Source organism: Blennius ocellaris (genome assembly GCF_963422515.1).
Source record: "Blennius ocellaris genome assembly, chromosome: 15".
NCBI classification, from domain to species: Eukaryota; Metazoa; Chordata; class Actinopteri; order Blenniiformes; family Blenniidae; genus Blennius; species Blennius ocellaris.
In genome coordinates, this window is record NC_137664.1 from 4,427,337 (window position 1) to 4,450,540 (window position 23,204).

The window sequence follows — 23,204 nt, forward strand, 5'->3', positions numbered from 1 at the left end:
ACTCTGCCTCGCACAAATGAACACAATCAACATAAGTTGAGCAAGCAAAAGCACAATAATCAAATAAATCCACCATGTAAAACACAGACAAAGCAGAGTCGGCAAACATAGTCATATTATTTACTTAAGTGAAGGTATTAATGTAGGAAAGACTTTGGTAACGGTAAAAGTACAGATTCTTTGATTTATGTGACAATAAAAATGTTTGTTTTGCACCGACATGTAAATGCACATGTGCATGTAATGAGCATTGGTACAATAACACTATGTTTTTCAGTGTGGAAACACTAAATCATCATGACTCAACTTCATTTATTGTTTTGTGGAAGATCATTTTGTCATGTTTTTTTTATGTTTTGATTTATTTATGTTTTGTTTTTTTGTGCAGACAAGATTAAATATCATAATAAGTATTTTATTATGTTTGGACAGCAACTAATTTCCAACATGACTGAGTCACAACATGTACCCAAGAAGCTGTATTTTGATGTGAAAAGTTAAATATAAATATTGTGGCAAAAACAAAAGTTTGCGTTTTCTATTCTATTCTATTTTGTTCTGTCCTGTTCTGTTCTGTTCTAACTCAACTGGACTTGATATATAATGTGAAAAATGAAACAATTTTAATCGTTATTAACTCAAACAACTATACTCAATTCTGCATCTCCAGTGTGGATATTATCAGATTTCCTCTCTCACTATATCTCTGAATAAAGTTTAAAAACAAGAAACGAGTCAGTATGGAGAGTAGAGTAGACCATTTAGAGTTAAGGAGTAAAAGCCAAAAGGTGTTTTGAAAAACTCCAGATACCTGAGGTCCAACCACACCCGGAGGACCAGGGGGTCCGGTCTTGCCTTGGAATCCCTGTGGAAAACAAACAAATTTCCATTAAACTTACTTGAAGACAACAATAAAACAATTTCATTAATGCAATTAACCAAACCAGTGCACTTACGGTCTCTCCTCTCTGTCCAGGATGTCCGGGCAGTCCATCCTTTCCTGCAGGCCCCTGAGAGATTTGCACAAATTGACAGTTATTATACAAAAAGACAAAAAAAAAAAAAAGTAGTAGACTTCATGGGGTTGTAAAGATAGCGTTGCACTCACGGGAGGCCCCTTTGGTCCTGGGAAACCTGTGGGTCCCTGAGGTCCTGGCAAACCCTAGAAAATAACAACGTGGCGATGAATAATCAATCGTCTTGGGAGGAGATCTGCTCAAATCAGGAATAGAATGAGTCCTGGAGGCTGCGCGATGACACGTACCCTCTCACCAGGGGGTCCGGGTGGGCCATCATTTCCTGAGTTGCCCTGAAGACACAAAACGTAAATAGTGAGCGTTTGAACCTGCACCACCACAAACACCTGCCAGAAAAGAAAGCAGCAAGATGTTTGACGAACCTTTGGTCCAGCTTTTCCTGTGGGTCCTCTCGGTCCTCGCTCTCCTCGAGGTCCCTTGATTTAAAAAAAAAAAAAAAAGAGAGAGAGAGAGATGATTAAAATCACAGAGGCCTAGATATGTTCATCTTAATTATGATCACAGTTTGTGTTTTCCCCTCAAGCGAGCTCAGGTTGAACCACCACTTTTTTTTTTGTTTTTTCACTCAGGTGCCAAGCGTGCCATCTGCATATAGGCACGAGTCTGCTGAGTAAGACTTACCGTGGGTCCTCTCTGTCCGCGTGGGCCTGGCTTTCCTGCTGTTCCCTGCAGACATAAAGAACACACACGACGATCAAAGGAATGGCACTTGCATCATTAAGAGGCTGCATCGTCTTGAAGGATTAATCTAATGCCGGCAGACGGTAACATTTGCATGGAGATAAACAGAATTTGCCTATTTGAAGCTTTTACTCCCTTCCCATCGCTGCAGACAGGATTTTGAGACCTTTATCGCAACTCCTATATCTCTGATGACATCGAAAGAATTTTTAAAAACTACAAGAAAACCGAGAAAGTCGAGCTTTTGCGGTCATTGTGGTCGAATCACAGCAAGATTCACCAGCGCTTCACACATTTGCAATACGAGCTTCACAGCAAACAGAAACACAAAGCAATATTAAAGAACTGCCAGATATTCAAAGTAGAAGTTATCTGTGAAATCCACCACTGACTTATTGCACATTTTCCGACGACTCTACAGCCATTAAATCAAAAATAAATGCAGGCGTCCCCCTCATAAAACGTTTAAGAGGCCACGAGACGATATTTATCATTAACTCGAAGCAACCTGTTTTGAAATTACCATTAATATTTGACTTATTATGACCAGCAGATGCATAATATAATTGTGCCATGGCACAAGTGCAATTCCAGCAGTGAGATACAACTTTAACAAGGAGAAATATGACATCGCTGCATTGCTATTCAAGTTTGAAAACGAGAGCTGTGAAACTGTGATAATAATCGTGTCATCCTTTTCACTCTGAGAGCTCAGTCTCATAAACTTAACAAATGTTTTGTGAAAGATGAAAAGCTTTATGTCCCTTTGCTTCACTCGTGGTGACAAACCATTACTCTATCCAGCCAAGCTAATGGTCCATTCCTTAAAACAAAGAAGAGGAAACATTGCTCGAGCGCCGCAATGTGATAAACAAAGCTTTTTGGAAGCTCCGGAATACGTCATGTAAGTGGTAATGAAGAGGGAATGAAATTGTCTGTTTGTCCTGTTTTGTTTTGTTTTTGTTTTTGTTTTGTTTTTGGGGGGGCGGCTGGAGCCCCTGTCCAGCAATTCTCAGGAATTAGATGAATAACAAGAAGCCGATGTGACGTACCCGAGTTCCCTTCTCTCCGTTGGCACCAGGGAAGCCTTGGAAACCCTGAGATCCCTGTAAGCAAGGAAGGAAAAATAATCAATCATTTACGAGTCGAACTTTAAAAGATACATCTGTTTATTCCCAGAGATCCCTCCCCCACCCCGGCCCCCACCACCCCCTTCCCGACTTTGCTTCATTAAATGCAACAGGGGATGGCGTGCACATAAATAACAGCACAGTTTTTTTTTTGTTTTTTTTAATTTTATTATTATTGTTGTCGCATCAGCAGCTGAAGCCTGACACCAGATAGCATATTCAAATCCACCATCTCTTTGATCAGGACGCTTCAAGCATGTCCATTTGTCAGACCGTGGCTCCGCCTCGGAGCGGCTAAAGGATGAGCCATCAAAAGATCAGAGAACGCAGCCCTCGCATGCACATGCAAGCATTTTTCATTCTCTTTCAAAAACCCACACCAACACACTTTAGTGACAGTTTGGACGACTACATTCTCCCTCAATCTGAAATGTTGAAGCCTATTCTTGCCGAAATAGTGATAATATTGCTTAGCACGACCGGTGCACTTGCCTTTGGTCCTTGTCTTCCTGGGTATCCGGGCAGTCCAGGCACTCCAAGTTTACCCTGTGAGAGAGAAATAGTTCATTAGATTTAGTAACCGGGCAGCAGAGCGGCGTAGAGGTTAGTGGTCCGGCGCTTGGGGGCCTTTTTGTAGATTTTTGTGCACATGTGGGATTTCGCCTGAGTTGGATGAAGCCGTATGGAAGATGGATGGATGTAATTGAAAACTGGAAGTACAACAGTGGATGCTGACTGTTTCTTTTTTTTTTCTTTTTTTTTTTCCAATGACAAGTCAGACTTTGAGTTGAGAAAGTATTTTTTCTGGCACCAACAAGAGAAAAACAAGTGCGTAAACAATCACGTTAAAACATTTAATACGCCCGACGCTGTTATTTATTTATTAGCGCGAACATTTTTTTCCTCTGGTGTCATCTGCTCGGTGCCGCATGCGAACCTCATCCCGCGGTTTTATTAAATTGCTGCAATCATCCAAAGGCAGCAGGACACTACAGAAAGTCCACTGTGTTTTGCTTGATTAAATCATGTGCAAATGAGGCCCGGCCAGCGGCACCCGCTCGCCGTTCTCCAATCAGCCCACCTGCATTCACTCGCCTGATTGCCTCAGCAGTATATGTCCTCCAACTTTTCTGTACTGCTCAGAGCCAAATCACTGCGATTGCCTCTGTCTGAACTCACCACTTATTTACAACATACTGCACTGCATAGACGATTTGATGTGTATGGAGTGTGAAAATCTATGCTCTCAGAAATATCACAATAGAAAAAAAAAAAAAAGAAAGAGTTCACATACTGTATTGCCTTACATAAGATGCCGCTAATTATAATGCAAATCTTGATTTTCTGGCTGGCTATTGAATAAACCAGCCCTAAATAGGCTGAAGCGAATACATGAGGGATTTTAAGAACAACCATTGGCTCTCTGTTCTTGAACCTTGGCCCCACTTGTTATCTCCTGAGTGTCTTGCCAGCGTTTGACCCCCACAGTCTCTAGCGTCTGCCTTGAGCTTACCCCTCACATTCTGCTTGCCTTTTTTTTTTATTTTTCTCCGTGCACTTCCTCTGCCTACCCATTGGTATTTAGCTTGCGCTGTGTGCTTCTTGTTATTTCACCTGCTGCCTGCAAATAAAGTTCACCTTCTGCTTCCACCTTCTGCCTTCAGGGTTGTACATTTGGGTCCCTCTCCTTGTGAACTCCGAACAATCACAATATGCTGCGGTCATATTGGTGATGGCGACTATAACATGAGTGTTTTGTGGTGATGAAAGAAATGGGGGAAAAAAATCGGATTATTTCTGATTATTTACTTGTATTCTTGGAAATACCAGAAAACCTCACAAGAATAAGGATCATCTATTCATGACCACAGTGGATTGTGAATCCAAATTTTTTTCACTGACTATTTTTTCACAAGCTCCCGGCTCTGACCCGAAAAAACCCGACATGCATTCATTAAACCACCACACCTCTCAAATTCATATTTGGATTTTATTCATACTTGATGTCATACTTCGTGCTCCTGCTGCACCTACACGCACCAAAATAGCAGGAATCGCTTCAGGATGCCCACACATGCCACACGGGGATCTACTTATGAGGAGATGAGCAGAAATTCTGCAGAGCAAATTCAGAAGCTCTAACTTTCACACAAAGACAGAGCACACCAGTCTTACGGTATGTCCATCGATAATCAGCAGATTTGAGTTGTCACTGCAGCAAAAAACACCTGAATCTCATACGTGTGTCGTCATAAAGCTCAACAGAAAGCCCAATTAACAAATACTAATTAAAAGTATGTGTGTTGAAGCACGGCGGCCTGCATTAATGCTTCTCTGCAGGACCAGGATTAAAAACCACATATCTAAGTAATTACAATTAAGGCTTTATTTAAGAAGTTACAACCAGAGTTGAATTTGCTTGTTTACAGCAGCAGGATTATTATTAACCAGGACTGATGTTGGCAGCCACATCCATTTGATCAAATATGGATGTTACTCAAAGTAAATGAATGTTCCCTGGAGTAAACTCAAAATACCAATTACATTTGAACTGAACACCATAGTTGTAATATATTGACACTTAAGAGTAACCCAACATAAGCTTTACTTATTGGTCAAATCAGCTTCTGCTTTAAAGACAATTCCTGAAACTTCATCACAAGAAAATGACACAAAATATATTCTCATTTGGGCAAAGAGTTGAAAGCAACAGCATACCCAGTGACTCAGTTCCACATTAATGCTTTGTATCAGAATCCATTTATGCTCTCAGCGGCTCGGAGAGTGAGCCAATGAAAAATTGGTTGCTCAGAGCAGAACGATTGGAAAAGCTATTTTCCTTCTAAAACCCTGCTGAGCCATCACCCTCCATCAAACATCATACAAGAGGCAAAAAAAAAAAAAGAAAGAAAAGAAATGGATTCACTTTTATCTGTTGGTGAGAAAATCTGTGTCGTTTTAAGTGTAAAAGCAAAATCTAGAAAAAAAAAGAGCTCACCTTCTCACCGGACGGGCCAAGAGGACCAGAATCTCCCGGGAGCCCTGAACGACCCTTCGGCCCCTCGGGACCGTCTTCTCCTCTTGGTCCTAATGCTCCCAGCTCTCCCTGGAAAATACATCAGGCACAAAGCAGAAACATAGTTGAATGTACAGGTACATATACTTATAATAGTGTCGATATTGGTTCTGACAAGCCATTGCATTAAACATGTTTTACACTGTCAACCTAATAGTGTTTGACTGCAAGGAAATACAGGTGGAAATAGATGATCGAATCGTTGAAAAACCACTTTGCGAGGTTGTAAGTAATGCATTGGGGCTCCACAGATTAAGGTTTTGAACAAGTGTTTATCATTGATCTATCACTGCGAGTTGAAAACTTGGTTTTTATGCCGAGACCTTCACTATCATTCTGCTTTAGTCTCACATTTTTCAATACAGATTTTTTTAAAAACATGCCATGTCTGTGATTCAAAGGGTTTTAAATGTAACTGGATGCATTAGCAGTATTGTCAGGTGTGCAATGATGATCATGTCTGTATGATAATTTGGCCTTCTATCTGGTGAATGAAATACCCTCCCCCCCAAAAAAAAGACCGAAAGGATTTGGATTGAATGTGAATTTGTGGTTGTAATCAGCCTGCAGGACAGGTTTTTGTGAACCCTGAAAGCATCGGTTCCCCTGCGACGTTTTCCAGCGGATCATGCTTTGCTGAGCATGAGATACAAGTCTCAGAACAACAAATGTGACTGACAGAAGATGCTCAGTCAGGACAGGTGGGGGACACATTAGTGCAACGCGACAGTGACTCAGGCTGCCCAAGGACACTGACACTTCAAGAGATTTTTTTTGTGACTAACGTACAACAGGAGACTTGTGATTTTGCTCATAAATGGAACAATATCCAGTTTTTAATAAAAGCTTGTGTAATTTTGAATTTAAATAACAGTTTATTCCCGAAGTATTTTGCAAGCTATATATGGATATGCGAAATTAAATGCCTTGTACATAACAGGTAATTTGTTCATATGTGTCTTTGAGAATACTTTTCATTCCCGTCCCTTTAAAGTAGTTAGCAATTCTATTATTGCTCCTGTCCATAAGCGTGCACCGGTTCTAATAGGACACGCTTTAAACGACATGAGTACAAACTCATTCTGGCAACCAGTCGCTGCTGCAGAGACCCGGTGGTGTGTGTGAAAGGTGTCTAGTTAAAGCCTTGTGCAGAGTTGCAGAGTTGCACTCAGACACACAAACACACACACACGCACGCACGCACACACACGCACATACACAGACAATCAAATACACATGAAATGGCATCAAGTATACTATACTTGACTTGCACTTGCACTACGAGCTTATCAAAGAGAACACTTTAAATTGAGCACTCACACACTCTCTGCTTTCCTTACACTTACACACACACACGTGTGTGTGTGTACATATCAAGAGTAAAACAAGGCTGGAGCCCCGTCTTTCCCTTGAAGGGGGGGGGTTAAAAGTGCCATTGATTTTTCTTTCCGTTCTGCACTCAGCCAGGGGACAGTCTGGTCAGGGATTGCAGGTTTGATGTGCCGACAGGAGCAAGTTATGTTTTGCACTGGAGAGTGTTTTTTCTTTTTCTTTTTTTTCTTTTTCCTGCGACTTAGACAGCGTAAAATCCCTAATGCACTTTGGAGAAGGAATCTGTTGCCGGGTGCTTCTGTCAAGCTCCCGTTTCTCCTCGTTAAGCTGCTGAGGTTTGGATTGACAGGGAAGTGGTGAAGTAGATGGAGAGAAAAGGGAAAAGTGCTCACGCACGCGAACATTGACAGCTGGCTATTGGAGCAACACCTTATGTTTGCTCATTATCCAGAATTCCACAGAGGTCATGCAGGCTTAAGCAATGAGGTGCTAACGTGACTCAAGTGCATGGTACTTTCACTAAGTGCACGTAAAGGTCACTTCTAAAAGAAACAAACCCCAAAAAAGGAGCATTAAAACTCATAGCAGTCAAAGGTAGGGGTTTTGAAAGTGTGGGCCCTGTTTCCCTCAGGAGGTGCCTGAAAACGTCTGCAGTGAATCATGGGAGTTTTCATAATTTAGAAAGGCATCAGCTCATAATATGAACGCTGAGAGATGAGATACAATCTGGTGTTCGTAAAATAATAATTATCAAAAGCTTAAATAGACTGGATTTGATGACGTACCACTGCCTAATGACTGTTTAAGACTGTGTGGATGGGAATGTGACTCAAACACTGAAATTCAGTAACTGAACATTGACAATATATTTTCAAGAAAGCTAGGGATGGATAGATGTCATGAAACCAGCATGCCTTGCCTCCTGTGCATTTTACTCATGATTGATTAAAACAAACAAACAAAAAAATAAACAATGTAAAACTAATATTCTGAGTCAATTCCTATCTATTTATTGTGATAGCATACTTCAGCTCCCATTTTTGATTATTTCCCATTATATTCTATAGGACAGTTTCGAAGTTTGTATTACCGAGGGAATCTTTCATTTTATTGTTTGAAGTGCAATATGAACTAGAACGAGCATGTGGTAGAGCGCATACTTTCGATAAGGCCACATTTGTCACCATGGAAACCAATGGATTGCAAGGCTATTTGATCCACCACACTACTCCTTTCATAATTTGTTGTGGTCATTTGAATTGCTTCATGTTATCACTTTTTTACCATTTCCGTGTGACCCCCCCCCCACCTCCTGATATTTGACCCCCAACCACAAAGCAGGGTAAGGATGTCACTGCATCATGTGGTTTGTCAGAAAATGTTGGTGTTGGTTTGACATTAATCAGATTAAAACTGACCATGTTATGATGAAAATACATTTTTGACCATTTTGTGACCAAGACCTTGACCTTTGACCCAATTGCTCTCAATATTTAATGGGATCATCCTTCGATTGAGACAAATCTTCACTGAAAATGTCTTTTCTGAAGATTTTGCGAAATGTCGAGAAAATACATACATACCTACAAATAAATAAATAAATAAATAAATAAGCTTCGCCTCAACATTTGTTGGCAAAGATAAAACATTTTGATTGGTTACATCAAAAGTGAAAATGACAAATAATTCACGATGGTGTATTATGTCATGAAGACGAATCAAAGTTATAACACAAGGCAGGTGTGGGATAAATATAGAGAGCTGTCATTCCTCTCAGAGTAAAAACCATCAAATTAGCACACTTGAGTGTTTGATCATAGTGTAAACAAGACTCACCCTGTCGCCCTTGATGCCCATGTCTCCCTTGAAGCCGGGGAAGCCGTCTTCTCCCTGATGAGGAAATACAGATGACAGAGTGATGATGGGGTCCTTCATAATACAGATGTTAAAGCCATTTGTGTTGATGCTCAGGCGGAAGGAGGGGGAGGGAGAGGGGGGACAGGACACTCAAAAACAAGCACATATTCTGCAGCACCAGCAAATTACCACCTTAATTGAGATCGTCATCAGCATAAAACCGACATTCACCAATAAACTCATGGCTATAATCGCCATCAGTGTTATCCATGTGTTAATGTTCCATATACACATGAATCTTCTCTGCTGCATCGGCTCACCTTTTCACCCTTGTTCCCTTTAAGGCCGCGAACACCGTCAGCACCCTGCGACACAAGGGAAGATTCAATACGGGACAAAAAAAAGGGACATTTTCTTCAACAGGAAAGATTTTCTTAACCTTCCAAAGTCATCTGAAGTGTGCTGACAGCGACATTTCTTCCCCCATTGTGTGCATTTTGATGCATTTAAGTGCTCTTTTTCTCCTTTATAGCTCAGCCCAGGAGATCCCCATGTTTCTTTTTTCCCTTTTTCCCACCGTTTTTCTCATCTTCCCTGAGAGCAGATTTTCCCTTCACATGACAGGGGGAGAACTGTCAGCTGCAAGTCAAGCCACTTGTGTGATCCTCTTTTTCTCAGCGGAAGCTTTAATGATCGGATCAGTCACACTGTCTTGCCAGGAATTATTTGACGGGGCTCCTTTTGTCTCGGTTTTATCAACTGCTAATGACACCAAACAAGACAAAGGCTTCACGCCTCCGGCTGCTGTCAGCCGCCGCGAGTAACCTCAGCACCACTACCTTTGACGGGATGAGCAGTATAAGTTCTGGAGTGTTGTCCTCTCCACCATTTTTATCTTGAAACTATCCCTGTGTCACCGTGACAAACGCAGATGACATCAAACTAATCCAAACCGTTTCATTACAGCAATGTAATTTGTGAAAACAACATTAATAATCCTCTTCAGAGATGCTCGAGTCAAATAATGGACGCTATTAGTCCACAAGAGTTGGTAATTGCAGGGTTCTAGACAACGATATGGAAAGTTAATTTGTTAGTGGTTGATAATAAGCTCACCTTCACGCCTCGGGGCCCAGGATAACCAAGGGGTCCTTGAGGGCCAGCGGGACCCTGCAGAGACACATGTTAGATGAGAGCTTTGCAGCAGGCGTACACACAATTCCAATGCATGCAAAAGTGCTAATGCGATCCACATTAATGCAAAACATTTTTATGCAAATGCTCATGAACTAGGACGACGGGATGAAAAAAGGGAACCTAGAAATCTGTAATTAAATGCAGACTAAGAGAGAGAATAATAGAGACAGAGAACTCACCATGTGTCCTTTCTCGCCATTAGGCCCTTCTTTTCCAGGGTGACCCTGTGAATTATTAAGAGTAATATTATTGCATATCATTACAGGATAATTACTACCATAAATACTACAACACCCCTATAACAGAGGGATTAAGCTGTAAAAATACTAGAGGACATATCAGGCTTGGAAATTGCACAAAGGGCCTTTCGAGTTCGATCTCATTTAGGATTTTTTTTACCTTTAATGCAGAGTATTACAGAGGCACTACCAGCTATTATTGCAGTCTAAAAGCCATGACTGCCAGTATGATTTACGACAATATATATAACATACAAACTGTACATGCATGTGAACACACATACACAACAGAGACGTCACAAAAATACCCATCTACTGCAATGCACACAATGATGTCCAGTTGAAATAAGAAGAGAGCGAGACGAGGAGGAAATTGATTGGATTCTCAGGAGAAAAAGAAGCTTTGAAAATCCCCAGATGGGTTTTTAGTGACATGAGGATGAGGAAGGAAATAGATACAAGAGAGTACAGAAATCAGGGCTGGAGAGAAAGCACTGAGACTGAGAATATTATGGTACATGCAACAAATGGCTGGATTAAAAAAAAAAAGCTTAGTGTGCAAATGGGGGAAAGCCATTTCTACTCTGAAAAGAGAGCCATTAAAAGAGAAGTGGGGTGGGGGGGGGATACGGAGTGGTGTGGGCTCTCCTCCTTCCCTCCCTCACTCTCTCCCCCGGTGTATTTTCTTGCCCTGATGTTCACACTTCACACCCTATCTTGTCTCAATCTCTCTCAGGTGCCACCTGGTGTCTTCTGAGGAACATCTGCCGTGTGTGCAGGTGTCCTGCGTGCTGCCTGAGCAGAGATGGAGGAAGAAACTGTTTCCCCGTACACCGTCTACGCATCTACGTGGGCGTGTTGCGCCGCCGATTTACATCTGTGATAATAGGTTGCATCATGCATATGTCTTATATGTGCAATTAGCTCAGCGTGTTTTTGCATGTGTGAAGTGGCTCGAAATTAATGATACACTGGCTCAGAAACAGAAAGGGGGAGGGAGCAAGAAGAGAAGGTTGTAGGTGTGCTTATGAGAAGTTTTCTATGTTAGCTCACCGGTGGGCCGTCAGCTCCTGGCATTCCTGGCAAACCTGGTTTTCCAGTTGGTCCCTAGATGGGAAACAAAAGGCAGAAGTTCAATGTTATGTCATTGCAATGTTTGAATTTCAAAGAAAGTGTTGAGGGTCATATCATGTTGGTGCATAATTGTTGTCAAGTAGCATGCAATAAGGGACATTTTACCTTTACGGTAGCTACGTATATACATTATGATAATTAAACATTAAAATAAAGTTGTACTACAAATTAATAAAGTTAAGTTAGTACGGAAGGGTATTATTATTTTTTAATTAAAACCACGTGCTTCAGAATTTTTTTTAAAATCAAAGTCAAGATTTTTTATTTACAATTATTTAAAAAAAAAAAACTTTTATTTCTCAGTGGAAAAAAAAAGTTTCTTCAGCGGCCCGAATAATATTCCATAAAGTTAGCATGCAAATAAAACAAAAAGAAAAACAAAAGATATTAGAGAAAAAAAATTGTCAATTCAAAAGTGCTTTGTGACCAAAATGCTAACTTTCTTCTTAAAAGGGGAATTAAAATTCAGTTATATCTTAATTTAGCATTTTTGTGCCATGAGTTTTCGCTTTATTGATGGATAGATCCATAAAACGTACAACTGTCAGACTATCAGATTAAGAATATATGGACAAAACAAAAAATCGTCTAATATAGGAAGGACAATGCCGTTGAAAATGTCAAATAAAATGACGTGTCCAAGGTGTACACTACCTTTGCTCTGTGAACCGGCGTTGGATAAAGCCGTCCCAAGACAGATTCATCCGTAAAAGATGAATTATGATAATGTGGCCCTTATTTGCTATCATTTTTCATTTCATGCAAACACTGTTGACAACCTGCAAATGTCAACCTCGTGATAGACGCCAGAGAAACAACTGATGTGGAATCAAAGATATAGATGATTGCCTCAACAATGGCGGCACAAAATAATAAAAATGACAAATTATACGTGGCTACAGAATGTGATTTTTACCCTATTTCTGTTCTTCATCAAATCTAAGCCAATTTCTCTGAGGTTTTGTTGCACCTTTAAGTTACAGCCTTACTGATATATTGCCTTTCAGCGTGTAGCTATTTCCATGTTTAAAGAATGATTTCCTTTTGTATCATTCGATTATACTTCATGCAACGCCATTGTTTTTTATCATCTTGTCTTTATATTAAAGGGGAGCACAACACCTGCAATACCTTAATTTTTCTGATCCAGCTATTCAATAATAAACTGAATATAATATGAATTGTGACTTAGCTGAAATTTGATTAAAATGCTTCAGGATTTAAATCTGCCTGCACTGTCTCCTCCCTTGCATAACAGTGTGATAAGCATTTGGAACGGAAGAAGATGGCAACTTGCCTTTTTCCTCATAGAAATGAATGAGACAATCTTCAGCAAATTTGATCAATTGTGGGTCTGGACAAATCTGCGTTTTATCAGCTGGCAGAGTTTCCCGTTGTAGTCGCAGGAATTACATAATTGTGGTGTAATGACATTCAGCAATCGTGAGATATCTTACCTTGTCTCCTGGGGGCCCGATGGCTCCTTGAGGGCCTGCCAGTCCCTGTAGAAACAATGCAACGCGCTCAAAAACATTTAATGTGATGTATGAGGGGAGAGAAATTTAATGCCAGACAATACAGTCATCACTCACCTGAGCACCTGGGTTGCCTTGCTGTCCAGGAGGCCCTGGCTCTCCTTGAGGTCCCTTGAAAAGAAACAAAGCACATTTTTTAGAGATCTCATTATGAATTAAAAGATTGATTACTTTATTTACCCGAGTAAAACCCACGTGAAGTGAGGAGTAATTTGCTGCTCCACAAGGTTCATTAAAAGCGAAATGCACCTCTAAAAAGGCATCAATTAAACAATGTCCAACAGTGCATCACTGCATTACCGTTTTTTTTTTCTTTTTTTCTTAACTAAAAACACAACGTCTTGCTCTGGTTCAAAGAATACAAACATAAAAACACTAAGCATACACTCTCAAACCTATATTGCTAATGAAAGGAACTGCTGAACCACCTTCCCTCCGAGATAACTGGCAATCAATTATGTTTCCTCAGTCCATGAGGCTGGGAAGGGTGTTGATCTTCTATCTCTACCTTGTTGGTAAAAGTCCCAAAAGAACACACAAACTGTTCCGGTTAGATATTCTCTCATTGTGGTGTACTACCAGAAATTGAGCTGAAATGATCAAATTGGCCACGGTGGACTCCTCCAATAGATCCAAATAGTATATTCTTTGTTCGCGTGAAACAGAAGGAGTGGATGCAGCGGATGTGAAGTCTATCTCTGAAGAGATGCTGCGTCTCAGGGTTCAGCAGCAGTTGTGTATTTGTTTTATTTTTATAAGTGCATTAACGGGTTTACTTAATTTAATCTGCACTTACGATGTTTCCTTTGGGTCCGGAGGGGCCATCCATTCCAGTAACGCCCTAATGCAGAGGAGACATACAATACAATTTTAAAAAAACCAACAAAAACAAAGGCCAACACATCTGTAAAATATGGAATTTCAGATGCATTGTTTTTTTGTTTTTTTTTAATATTCAGAAACATCAGTTCCATCTGCACTATATGGCTCTTGTGCTTATGATTTATTATATTTTGGAATCTTGAAAACGCTGCAGAGAGATATCAGATTACTGCTGAAAATCTGTGGACCCTATAATCACATCAGACTTAAAGCTTCACTCTGCATTTGTCTGAAACACTTGAGCTAAAGCCAATAACACAAGCTACATGTTGTGTATTCTGTTTGAGGTGCGCTGAGTTTCTGAATCTCCCCGTGGGTGTTGTTCTGCAGTGCATTTTGTTCTTCGTCGCCCGTGAGATGGTATGAAAAATTGATTATGCTCACTAAACAATACGTTTAAGTTGACACTGAGGATATGAAACGATAAAGAGGAGGACACAAGGGGGGACTCACAGGTGATCCAGGAGGTCCCTGAGGTCCTTTTGGTCCCAGCAAACCACGTGGACCCTGTTTGGAAGCAAAAAAAAAAGAGGGAAATGAAATCAAGAATGACATCACACCTGCGAAGGGGAGGAATGAATTTTTAAACACGTTCAGCTAAATCAAGTTTTAGAATTCCACGACTGCAAATAACCCCGCTTCGCAAACGTCCTTGAGGATATTCAACAGTGGGATTGTGTCTTTTCTTTCTCTCTCTACTACACACTCGTTCCCCCACAGCTGTGCCTATCCAACGCTGCTTTGATATTCCTTGCTGTGCCTCATAGCCGGGTTACCTAACTAGACAACCTGCACGCAAACCGATGTAGCACACCCTTGTGGACAAAGTAAATCATAACAGTGGATGTCAAGGACCTTGTGCTGATTCCTCCTTCCCTGCCTCCCCCCCCCCCCCCCCCCCCCCACTCCTCCGTGGGGACTATCCTGCCTGAGAGAGTGGGAGGCTATTATAACAAGCTTGATGTGAGCTGCCTGCTTTTCTTCACCTCCAAAGGCGCAAGGAAAGCCTGATCCGCATGCACTTTGCAGCAGCGTAGAGCGAAAAGAAAAAAATTTTTATATCTCAATTCATATGTATATGAACAAGGGAAGTGCGGTCTGCAGATGATCTATGGTACCATCAGACCGAATGATTGTTTGCTAACACAATAACACGGCGACTTGCAGGCCCGGAGCACGCCTCTCTATCACACGATCTCTCGGCTGTGTGAGACTGGATGGTAATACGAGCGATCACTCACTGGTTCACCAGGAAGTCCCCTGGGTCCGATCTCTCCATCATCTCCCTGGGAAAGAGACAGAACAGGTCAGACTGTGGAACAGACAGTGAATGATAATGCAGGGATGGGGGCGGGTGGGGTGGGGGGGGGTATCTGCGTTGCTGAGATCAGAGATAATCGGGAGACACGGAGAGAAAAAGTAAAGGGAGAGGGGATCAGGTTGCATCAGCTGAGGGTAATGTGGAAGGAGAGGGAGATTAGATACAGATAAAGGTGGGAAATCCAGAAAGGAAGTAAGAAAAAAAAAAAATGCTGGAGTGGTGACAAAAAGGTGAGTTTGGTGAAAAGAAAAATGTTCAACTCGGCTGCATAACAACTACAGCAAAAAAGGCGAGATGCAGGAAATGTATTCCTCACACGTTTGTAGGGGGAAAGAAAACAAAGAGGCAGGTGTGAAATCAAATATTTCTTTATTACCCTCTCTCCATCTTCTCCTGGACCACCGGGAGGTCCAGAGGGACCAGACTCGCCCTGCGAAAACAAACATTAGCATGTCTAACGGTTGTTTGTGTCAAGAATAATGCACGTTCTCCACAGATGGCAGGAAAGACTCACTCTGTGTCCTTTTTCACCAGGAAGTCCAGCCAGACCGTCAAAACCTCGATCTCCCTGAAAAGCGCGGAGAAAAAAAAGTTAGCTCTCAGATATATTCAAACATCAGGAAATAGGGTGCATTCAAGTGGATTAGGACATGGGATACCTTTGGTCCAGTCTGTCCTGGCATGCCTCTGGCGCCATCAGATCCTGGGCGACCCTGTGGGAAACAACAGGTGCTCATACGTAAATGCGTGAAGATGCTCATTTAGCACTCACCACATCACACACGCGCGCTGGGAAATGCACATGAACCGCTTTAGTGTTTGATCCCGACAACTCGGTTGACAACCCACCCTCCTGCCAGGCTTTCCGGTAGGTCCGGATCCTCCCAAAGGCCCGCGTGGCCCCTGAAAAAGACACACTTGTGCTCAATACAAATACCTTTCTTTGTCCATTTTTTTTCTATTCATTTCATGTCTCTAAAACCAGAAAATATGGCATTAAATCAAGGAAAAGCACACCAATTACTGTGTAACGTTACTTCTCGTAAACACGCTTTGAAGGTTGAGCATAAAAAGAGCTGTGTGTTGCTACATAGCAGTACCTGAGGTCCTGCCTCTCCAGATTCTCCCTTCAGACCTGATACACCAGGAGGACCCTGGGAAGCGAAACGGTGGGTAAAAAAAAAGTGATGCACACAATAAATTAAACAAAACTTTAATCTGTGTCTGTTTTCATTGTTACTACTGTGCACTGTACTAGCTGCTGTGTTATCCTTTTTTAGAAAGAGTTTAGTATTGATTTTGTTTTTCGTACCAGAGGGCCAGGTCTGCCGGTCAAACCCATCGGTCCTGTAGATCCACGCATAGCGAGCTGAACACAGAAAACAAAGAAATTAGAACAACAGGATCAAAGTTAAACAAGTGGGAACCTTAACATGTCGGATACATTTTTGCAAGTTTCTGTTTGTGTGTGCTGTGTTTGAACGATACACGTGAACTAACCACTATATGTAAAATTATTAATAATCAACCATATAAAATGCATGAAATCCACTATGTAAATATTGTAAGATTCCAAGTGGACGGGATTATGTGATTGATGCTTATTAGGAAAATGCTTAAAATATCTGCACTTTTCCCTTCAGAACAAACCTGGATACTGGTGAAAACGATATGTACTTGGTTTAGGTTTGAACTGTTACCCTGGCCTGCTGCATGATGGCTTGCATCTGGGCCTCCTGCGCTGATACGGCAGGTCCCTTCTGTCCAGAGTCGCCTCCAGCACTCATTCTGAACTGCGGGAGGGAATGAAAGAGTTAGTTTTCGTTTAGTTAAGATGAAACCAACAAGAAAAAAAATTTGCCACATTTCATTAGGAAGATGAATGCTTGGACTGTGCAACAGATGCTGAACTTAGCATCAGCCTCTTGCTGTCACATGAGCTCCATCAATGCCTGTCTGGCAGAAATGAGCTTCAAATTCTACAGCCATCTGGTGGCGATAAACCAGCATTACAGCATGAGAGAATACGAGGCTCACAAGCTCTGGATGGTCGTGGTGCGAGCCAGACGCCTTGGGTCGGATTACACGGCACTGCGGTCAGCCGTACAGATGCACATCAGCACCACAGTGAAATACGGTGCAGCAGTCTTTGTTACCAAGACGGCAAAAAAAAAGAAATACAAAACAGTTGATTCAAACCATGAGGGCTGAGTCACATCTATTGCAACTCAACCACAACAAACTAATTTTCTCCACAGCACCAGAGTTTCACAACTGTTATTCGTATCTAAACTCTCTTTCCGAGTTTGATCAATTTACTCTTTATATTTTGGTTGCAATCACACCTCTTTTCTGAAAAGGAAAAGGAAAAGACAAGGCCAGCGACCAGATTTCACCACAATAAAAACATGCCTGTTTCAACATTTTCTGTACAAGATGCCCAAGAAGCATCACGGTGGCACAAAGGTGCAAAAAAAAAAAAAAAAACTGAAGTGAAAAGAAAAACAATGCATGTTTCTGATTAGACCTGTAGGTTTGAACTCCAGCAGTAACTTGAGTCACTGTCCAGACAGAGCCAGCCTCACGGCTCAGCCAGACAGCTCTGCGAAAAAAACCCTGAAAACCGCAACTTCACATCTGCACAACTAATCAGCTCCGACAGCGGCCCGTCGTCAGACATCTCCCAAATATGAGCTAAAAGAAAATACAGAAGGTAGGCACTGCAGAAAGTTGTCTGCAACTGAATCATTGGGCGCAGCTGAAGCTACAGTAAGAAACCGACTGCACCGCTTCCTGTCGAGAGCCAGACGACTTCCTGGGCAGACACTCAATAGGCCCGAGTTTGGCAAAAGAATGTGGGATAGGTTTGCAAAAAAAAGAAAAAAAAGTAGGTGGAGAACAACTAAGCATGAGCTCAACAGGTGACAGTCATCTATCTTATGTAGCATGCCACAAGGGGCTGCTAAAGCACAGAGATAAATTGTCAAATATTTGAAAGAAATAAGTCTCTCAAACATGTCTTCACAGGAAATCCCCTTCATTCCAGTACACGGTGTAAAGCACATGTAAGAGTTATTGATAAAACAGCGAAACACGCATCATACTTGGCATTAGACATGTTGTACGAGGAGCCGTTGGAAAATGTTTTAGCGCAAAACGGAGGGGGAGGGGGAGAAAAAAAGCATGTTTTATGATGTTGTTTCCCCTCTTAGCAACTGTTATTTACTTACAGGCAGCATCATGACGGTACCAGGGGGTCCTGGCAGACCATCTGCACCAGGAAGACCAGGACGACCCGGAAGACCCTTAAATGGAAAATAATGGACGCACACATGAGTACTCAAACTACAAGTGGAACCAAGTCGGTTTGATATTCAGTGAAAACCCGTGACATATAAAAAATGTCTCCTCACCCTGTCTCCGGGATCTCCAGAACTGCCTGGTGGTCCAGAAGAACCTGGGGGTCCTGGCAGGCCCTATTTGAAAAAGAAGACCTCATTTGACTTCTATGCATATGTGAGATGATGTAAAGTTTTTCAGACATAGAAGAAAGGAATGCATGCAGCCTTATGGGACAGCTGGACAAGCTGTAAATCCTTTCGTGAGGAGCTTGTTATTTGTCTATACTGTAGCTAAAGCATTGACCGGATGGTCACTGAGGGAATACATCTGCAGGATGTCAAATCTCCATAAATAAACCATCAAATTCAAACACATCCAAGCACATATCGCTTCAGTGAAGCTGTCTTTGGCGCATTTAAAAACAGGTGGGGTATTTTTTCCTTTTTTTGGTTAATCATTGTAAAGAAGACACGTTAAGGAGGAAAAAAGAGGAAGTTAAGTTGTTCCAGTGATCCAGCACCAGATAAACTGACTTACTGTTGGCCCTTCAGGCCCAGGCGGACCCTCCACCAGCATTCCCTGAAACACACAGGCACAGAAATTATTGGTGAACACAAGAGTCAATGCTGTTTTATCATGCCCTCATTCTAATGTACAAACATCTGTTCACAACCGTCTCAAATCGTGTACCCAGAGGCTTTTCGTGGCTATTAATACACAGCTCTGGTTCACTATACACACGTGGAAATGTGTCTGAACACAACTGTCTATTAGGTTTCCATTTTTTGCGAACTTAATATACATTCTTGCATGTCATTTCAGGTGCGCTCACAATTAATCCTCAGTACAGGAAGGTAAATGACACTGCACAAAGAGAGAGATAGAGAGAGAGAGAGAGAGAGAGAGAGAGACACCCTGAGGTGCTCTTCTACCTGCATACGCTCAGAAAAGTACTCATCAGGGATTATTAATTTATTTCACACAAGCAAATGAGCTATTTGATTATGCGTGTTGAATTAAACTAGAGTATCTATGTGAGTGTGCTTTGATATTTGAAATTATGTCTATTCGGGTTAATTTTTAATGAATTGCGTGAAAAAGCTGCCCGGGCACTTCAGCTATGACTCCCAAGCATCTAACTGAGAGGTGCACTGTTCTAGCACTGTTGCAGCGAAACGCACACAAATACTACTTTCTCCGTTTGTTCTGGAGTTAACATTCTGGTTTCCTTATTTTTATGTAAACAAAAACTCAACTATTATTCAAAGTGCAGACCTCAAAGCTGCATCCTCTGAGCTTTTCCATCATAAAGTCACTGCAAAGATCTTTGCCTGTTATATATATATCAGCTGTGCTCCTGCAGAAAGGGCACGGCTGTGTGGTGTTTTGGCGCCGTCAGATCTCTGAATGTTTACAGGAGACAAAGGAGTGCACTCGAACATGCTCGCACACAAAAGGGTCATCGAGGAAATAGAATCAAAAACACACACTCTGATTCTGCTCTCGTGTATAAACACCAGGACTCTCAATCACAGGAGCGTGTACACTCAGTGCAGCCCGGTGACATTTGTTTAAAGCGAAACAGCTGCACTTGCATCAAAGATATGAGTATTTTCCTGATGTACTTTACAAATAGATAAAACAAAGTCCTCCGCCCCTTCACTGCATTGCGTCTATATAGATGTATCTGAATGAAGGATGGTTGTATCCCGCCCCGCCGCATGTAATTAGAAATTTTGGGGAAAAGCAGCAGGAAATGTATTTCTTACCCTCTTGGGTTCCTTTACTCCTTCTGCTTCCCCTTGTGTTTACACACTACCCACACTGTGTTTGGAGATTATTGACAATCCCTGCATGGCTGTTCTCCAAATGTTTATGCTGCAGTTGCACCGTACATCCAGGAGAAAGGTCTGGTGTGGCCTGACGTGTGTGTTTGGATTGAGGAATCTCAATCAGAAGTGAAGAATGGGACGTGTTTGGATATGGCTCACATGTATATGTACGCGCAGATGCCCTCTTGTGCATACATGTTTCCTAAATCTGCCGCTCCAGCTATGTCCTCCAAATAGTGATACTCACAGGCTCAATAATAGCAGGCTCCCCCTTCTGTCCTTTCTCGCCACGAGCTCCATCGACCTAGACACCAAACACAGACACAAACAAAATCAACCTCCACCCTCTTTGCTTTAATCACTCAGATTGTCGTCTTTAAGCGTGTATTTCTGGTAGTACGCTTGCATTGTGTTTCACCTGTCCATAGTACTCGTCAGTCTCAGCAGGCAGCACTTTGCTCTCCTTGTCGGTGTACTCCAGATCTGCATAGTCGCCATAGGCATCTACGTCGCCATAAGCCGTGATGTCTTCCTCCTTGAACCCATCCAGATCTGTGTAGTCACCGTCAAAGTCCACACCCAGACCGGTTCCTGTGGCGATAGAGCCCCCGGCGCCAGTACCGGCGCTGGCTGACCCGCCGCTGGAGGTGGAAGATCCTCCAACCGATACTGATCCGCCTCCTACCGAAACGGAGCCGCCGCCAGCTGATCCGCCCCCGATGGTGATCGTAGAACTGCTGCTGCTGCCACCACCACCAATGTGCATGGTACTGCTGCTGCTGCCGCCACCACCAATGTGCATGGTACTGCTGCTGCTTCCGCCGCCACCACCAATATGCACGGTACTGCTGCTGCTGCTGCTGCCGCCACCACCGATGTCCACCGTGCTGCTGCTGCTGCCGCCGCCACCACCAATGTGCACTGTACCGCTGCTGCCGCCACCTCCAACATGCACCGTGCTGCTGCTGCTGCTGCCGCCACCGCCGCCGCCAGTGGTGTAATGACCATCCACACCATAGTCATACATGTGGCTGTAATCATCATAGGAACTTCCTCCCTATGAATACATAGATGTACGTTATACAATGCAGAAATCTCCTTTTTTAAAAAGCAGCGATATGACGAATAACAAACTCTATGATGTATGTATGAGGCATGCATTTTACAAGTAATGTCGGAAAAATTATAATTAGAAGTTACATTTGTGGTATTTGTGTTGCATACTAATGCTGCAAGGGCCAATGATTATTAATCTGGAAAAATGCCCCTTAAAAAAAGACATTTGAAAAGTCCAAAGTGATGAAACTCATAAACATAATACAAAGTTGTTTTGATACAGGGTGAATTCCTATTTAAGCATAGCATACATTGTCGTTTTTGACTGATCTTGAATTTCATGTCTAAAGAATCTAAGTTTTGCTGTGTTTTTTTATGTGTCCATGTTGGATTTGATTTCCTCATTTAGTGAAAGCAAAACACAAAAAAATGACGCCAAAGGATTCTCTGTACTTCCCAATACAGGGTTCACAAAAGACACTCCGTCCGGATAACAATGTCAACTTACGGTTTTATTGCTGGTGATTGTTATGGAAGATCCTCCATCGCCTCCACTGCTGATCACCTTCCTGTCCACTACAGTTCCCGTTCCAAGGTCGACCTTTCCACCTGCTCCCAGGTTCAGATCGCCCCCGGTGCCGATGCTGGTGATGGTTACCCGTCTGGTGGTGTCACCGTCGGGCTTGGCTGTGGATTCGTCGTAGTAGGTCTCGTAGTTACCATAGCCATCGTAGCCATCGTAAGGGCTGGTCTCCTCTCCGTAGGCGTCCCCTGCTCCAGCGGCAGCGCCAGAGGAGCTCGCCGAGGAGCTGCTGGATGAGCCGGCAGAAGACGAGGAGGAAGAAGAACCGGAGGAGACAGAGGTTGAGGTCACGACTTTGCTGCCGGCACCGCCCAAACCACCGGTCAGAGCTTCCTGCAGTCGGGTCACCACGTCGCTGTCGCTATCTGTCACCTGTGACATGACAAGAAGTTTATATGTCATATTATTGCATTTCATATCATGCGTTTGATAATGAAGCGAAACGTTGATTGATGAACTACCTCGGCTTCTTTTACGGTCGCATCAGAATCAGCATCAGCATCAGAGGTTGATTTGAGAGGCTTGCCGTCCATGTCTTCATAGTAAGGGTATTCATAATAATAGTTCTCTGTGTCCTTAAAAGAGAAGCCGTGACAGTGAGTAATCACAATTGTGACTGCAGGATAAATTATAGCTATTTTTAAACATGATCCACTGCTCTGCTGCTCCTGGCTGGCTGATGTATGTCTGACAGGTTGCTCATTGATCAGAAACACACAGGAATGCATTCTACTTCATGCTGAATCTCTCTCTGTTGTAACTTGCAATGACTAAATGACAAATTACTTCTCCACAGTTTTCTTAATGAGTTTGTCGAATGTCTTTAAGATGAAAAAAAAAAGTCAAATTCACATGTACATTGCAGGACTCGGGCAGAGCAAGGTCAATGAGAAGTGTTTCCTTTTAAACTTTTTTTTTTTTTGGTTTTTAATGAGTTTGCACACAGTATATTGGTATTCAGCGCAGAATA

General features: G+C 42.3%; 1 protein-coding gene across 2 annotated transcripts in view; it reads right to left on the reverse strand.

The window, feature by feature from the left end:
• Positions 1–23,204, reverse strand: part of col5a1 (procollagen, type V, alpha 1) — a 79,650-nt gene that overhangs the window by 20,834 nt on the left and 35,612 nt on the right. For both annotated transcript variants that reach the window (XM_080510111.1, XM_080510110.1), the window contains exons 6-38: positions 22,696–22,809; positions 22,160–22,606; positions 21,014–21,652; positions 20,843–20,899; positions 19,301–19,342; positions 18,835–18,897; positions 18,652–18,726; positions 17,122–17,214; positions 16,734–16,790; positions 16,522–16,575; positions 16,271–16,324; positions 16,081–16,134; positions 15,936–15,989; positions 15,798–15,851; positions 15,342–15,386; positions 14,554–14,607; positions 14,015–14,059; positions 13,276–13,329; positions 13,141–13,185; positions 11,603–11,656; positions 10,490–10,534; positions 10,230–10,283; positions 9,434–9,478; positions 9,093–9,146; positions 5,847–5,954; positions 3,341–3,394; positions 2,771–2,824; positions 1,659–1,703; positions 1,400–1,453; positions 1,265–1,309; positions 1,109–1,162; positions 957–1,010; positions 812–865 (exon numbers count right to left, since the gene is read on the reverse strand). In XM_080510111.1, coding sequence (XP_080366237.1) covers positions 812–865; positions 957–1,010; positions 1,109–1,162; positions 1,265–1,309; positions 1,400–1,453; positions 1,659–1,703; positions 2,771–2,824; positions 3,341–3,394; positions 5,847–5,954; positions 9,093–9,146; positions 9,434–9,478; positions 10,230–10,283; positions 10,490–10,534; positions 11,603–11,656; positions 13,141–13,185; positions 13,276–13,329; positions 14,015–14,059; positions 14,554–14,607; positions 15,342–15,386; positions 15,798–15,851; positions 15,936–15,989; positions 16,081–16,134; positions 16,271–16,324; positions 16,522–16,575; positions 16,734–16,790; positions 17,122–17,214; positions 18,652–18,726; positions 18,835–18,897; positions 19,301–19,342; positions 20,843–20,899; positions 21,014–21,652; positions 22,160–22,606; positions 22,696–22,809 — 2,874 coding nt within the window. The remainder of the gene's footprint in view (positions 1–811; positions 866–956; positions 1,011–1,108; positions 1,163–1,264; positions 1,310–1,399; positions 1,454–1,658; positions 1,704–2,770; positions 2,825–3,340; positions 3,395–5,846; positions 5,955–9,092; positions 9,147–9,433; positions 9,479–10,229; positions 10,284–10,489; positions 10,535–11,602; positions 11,657–13,140; positions 13,186–13,275; positions 13,330–14,014; positions 14,060–14,553; positions 14,608–15,341; positions 15,387–15,797; positions 15,852–15,935; positions 15,990–16,080; positions 16,135–16,270; positions 16,325–16,521; positions 16,576–16,733; positions 16,791–17,121; positions 17,215–18,651; positions 18,727–18,834; positions 18,898–19,300; positions 19,343–20,842; positions 20,900–21,013; positions 21,653–22,159; positions 22,607–22,695; positions 22,810–23,204) is intronic.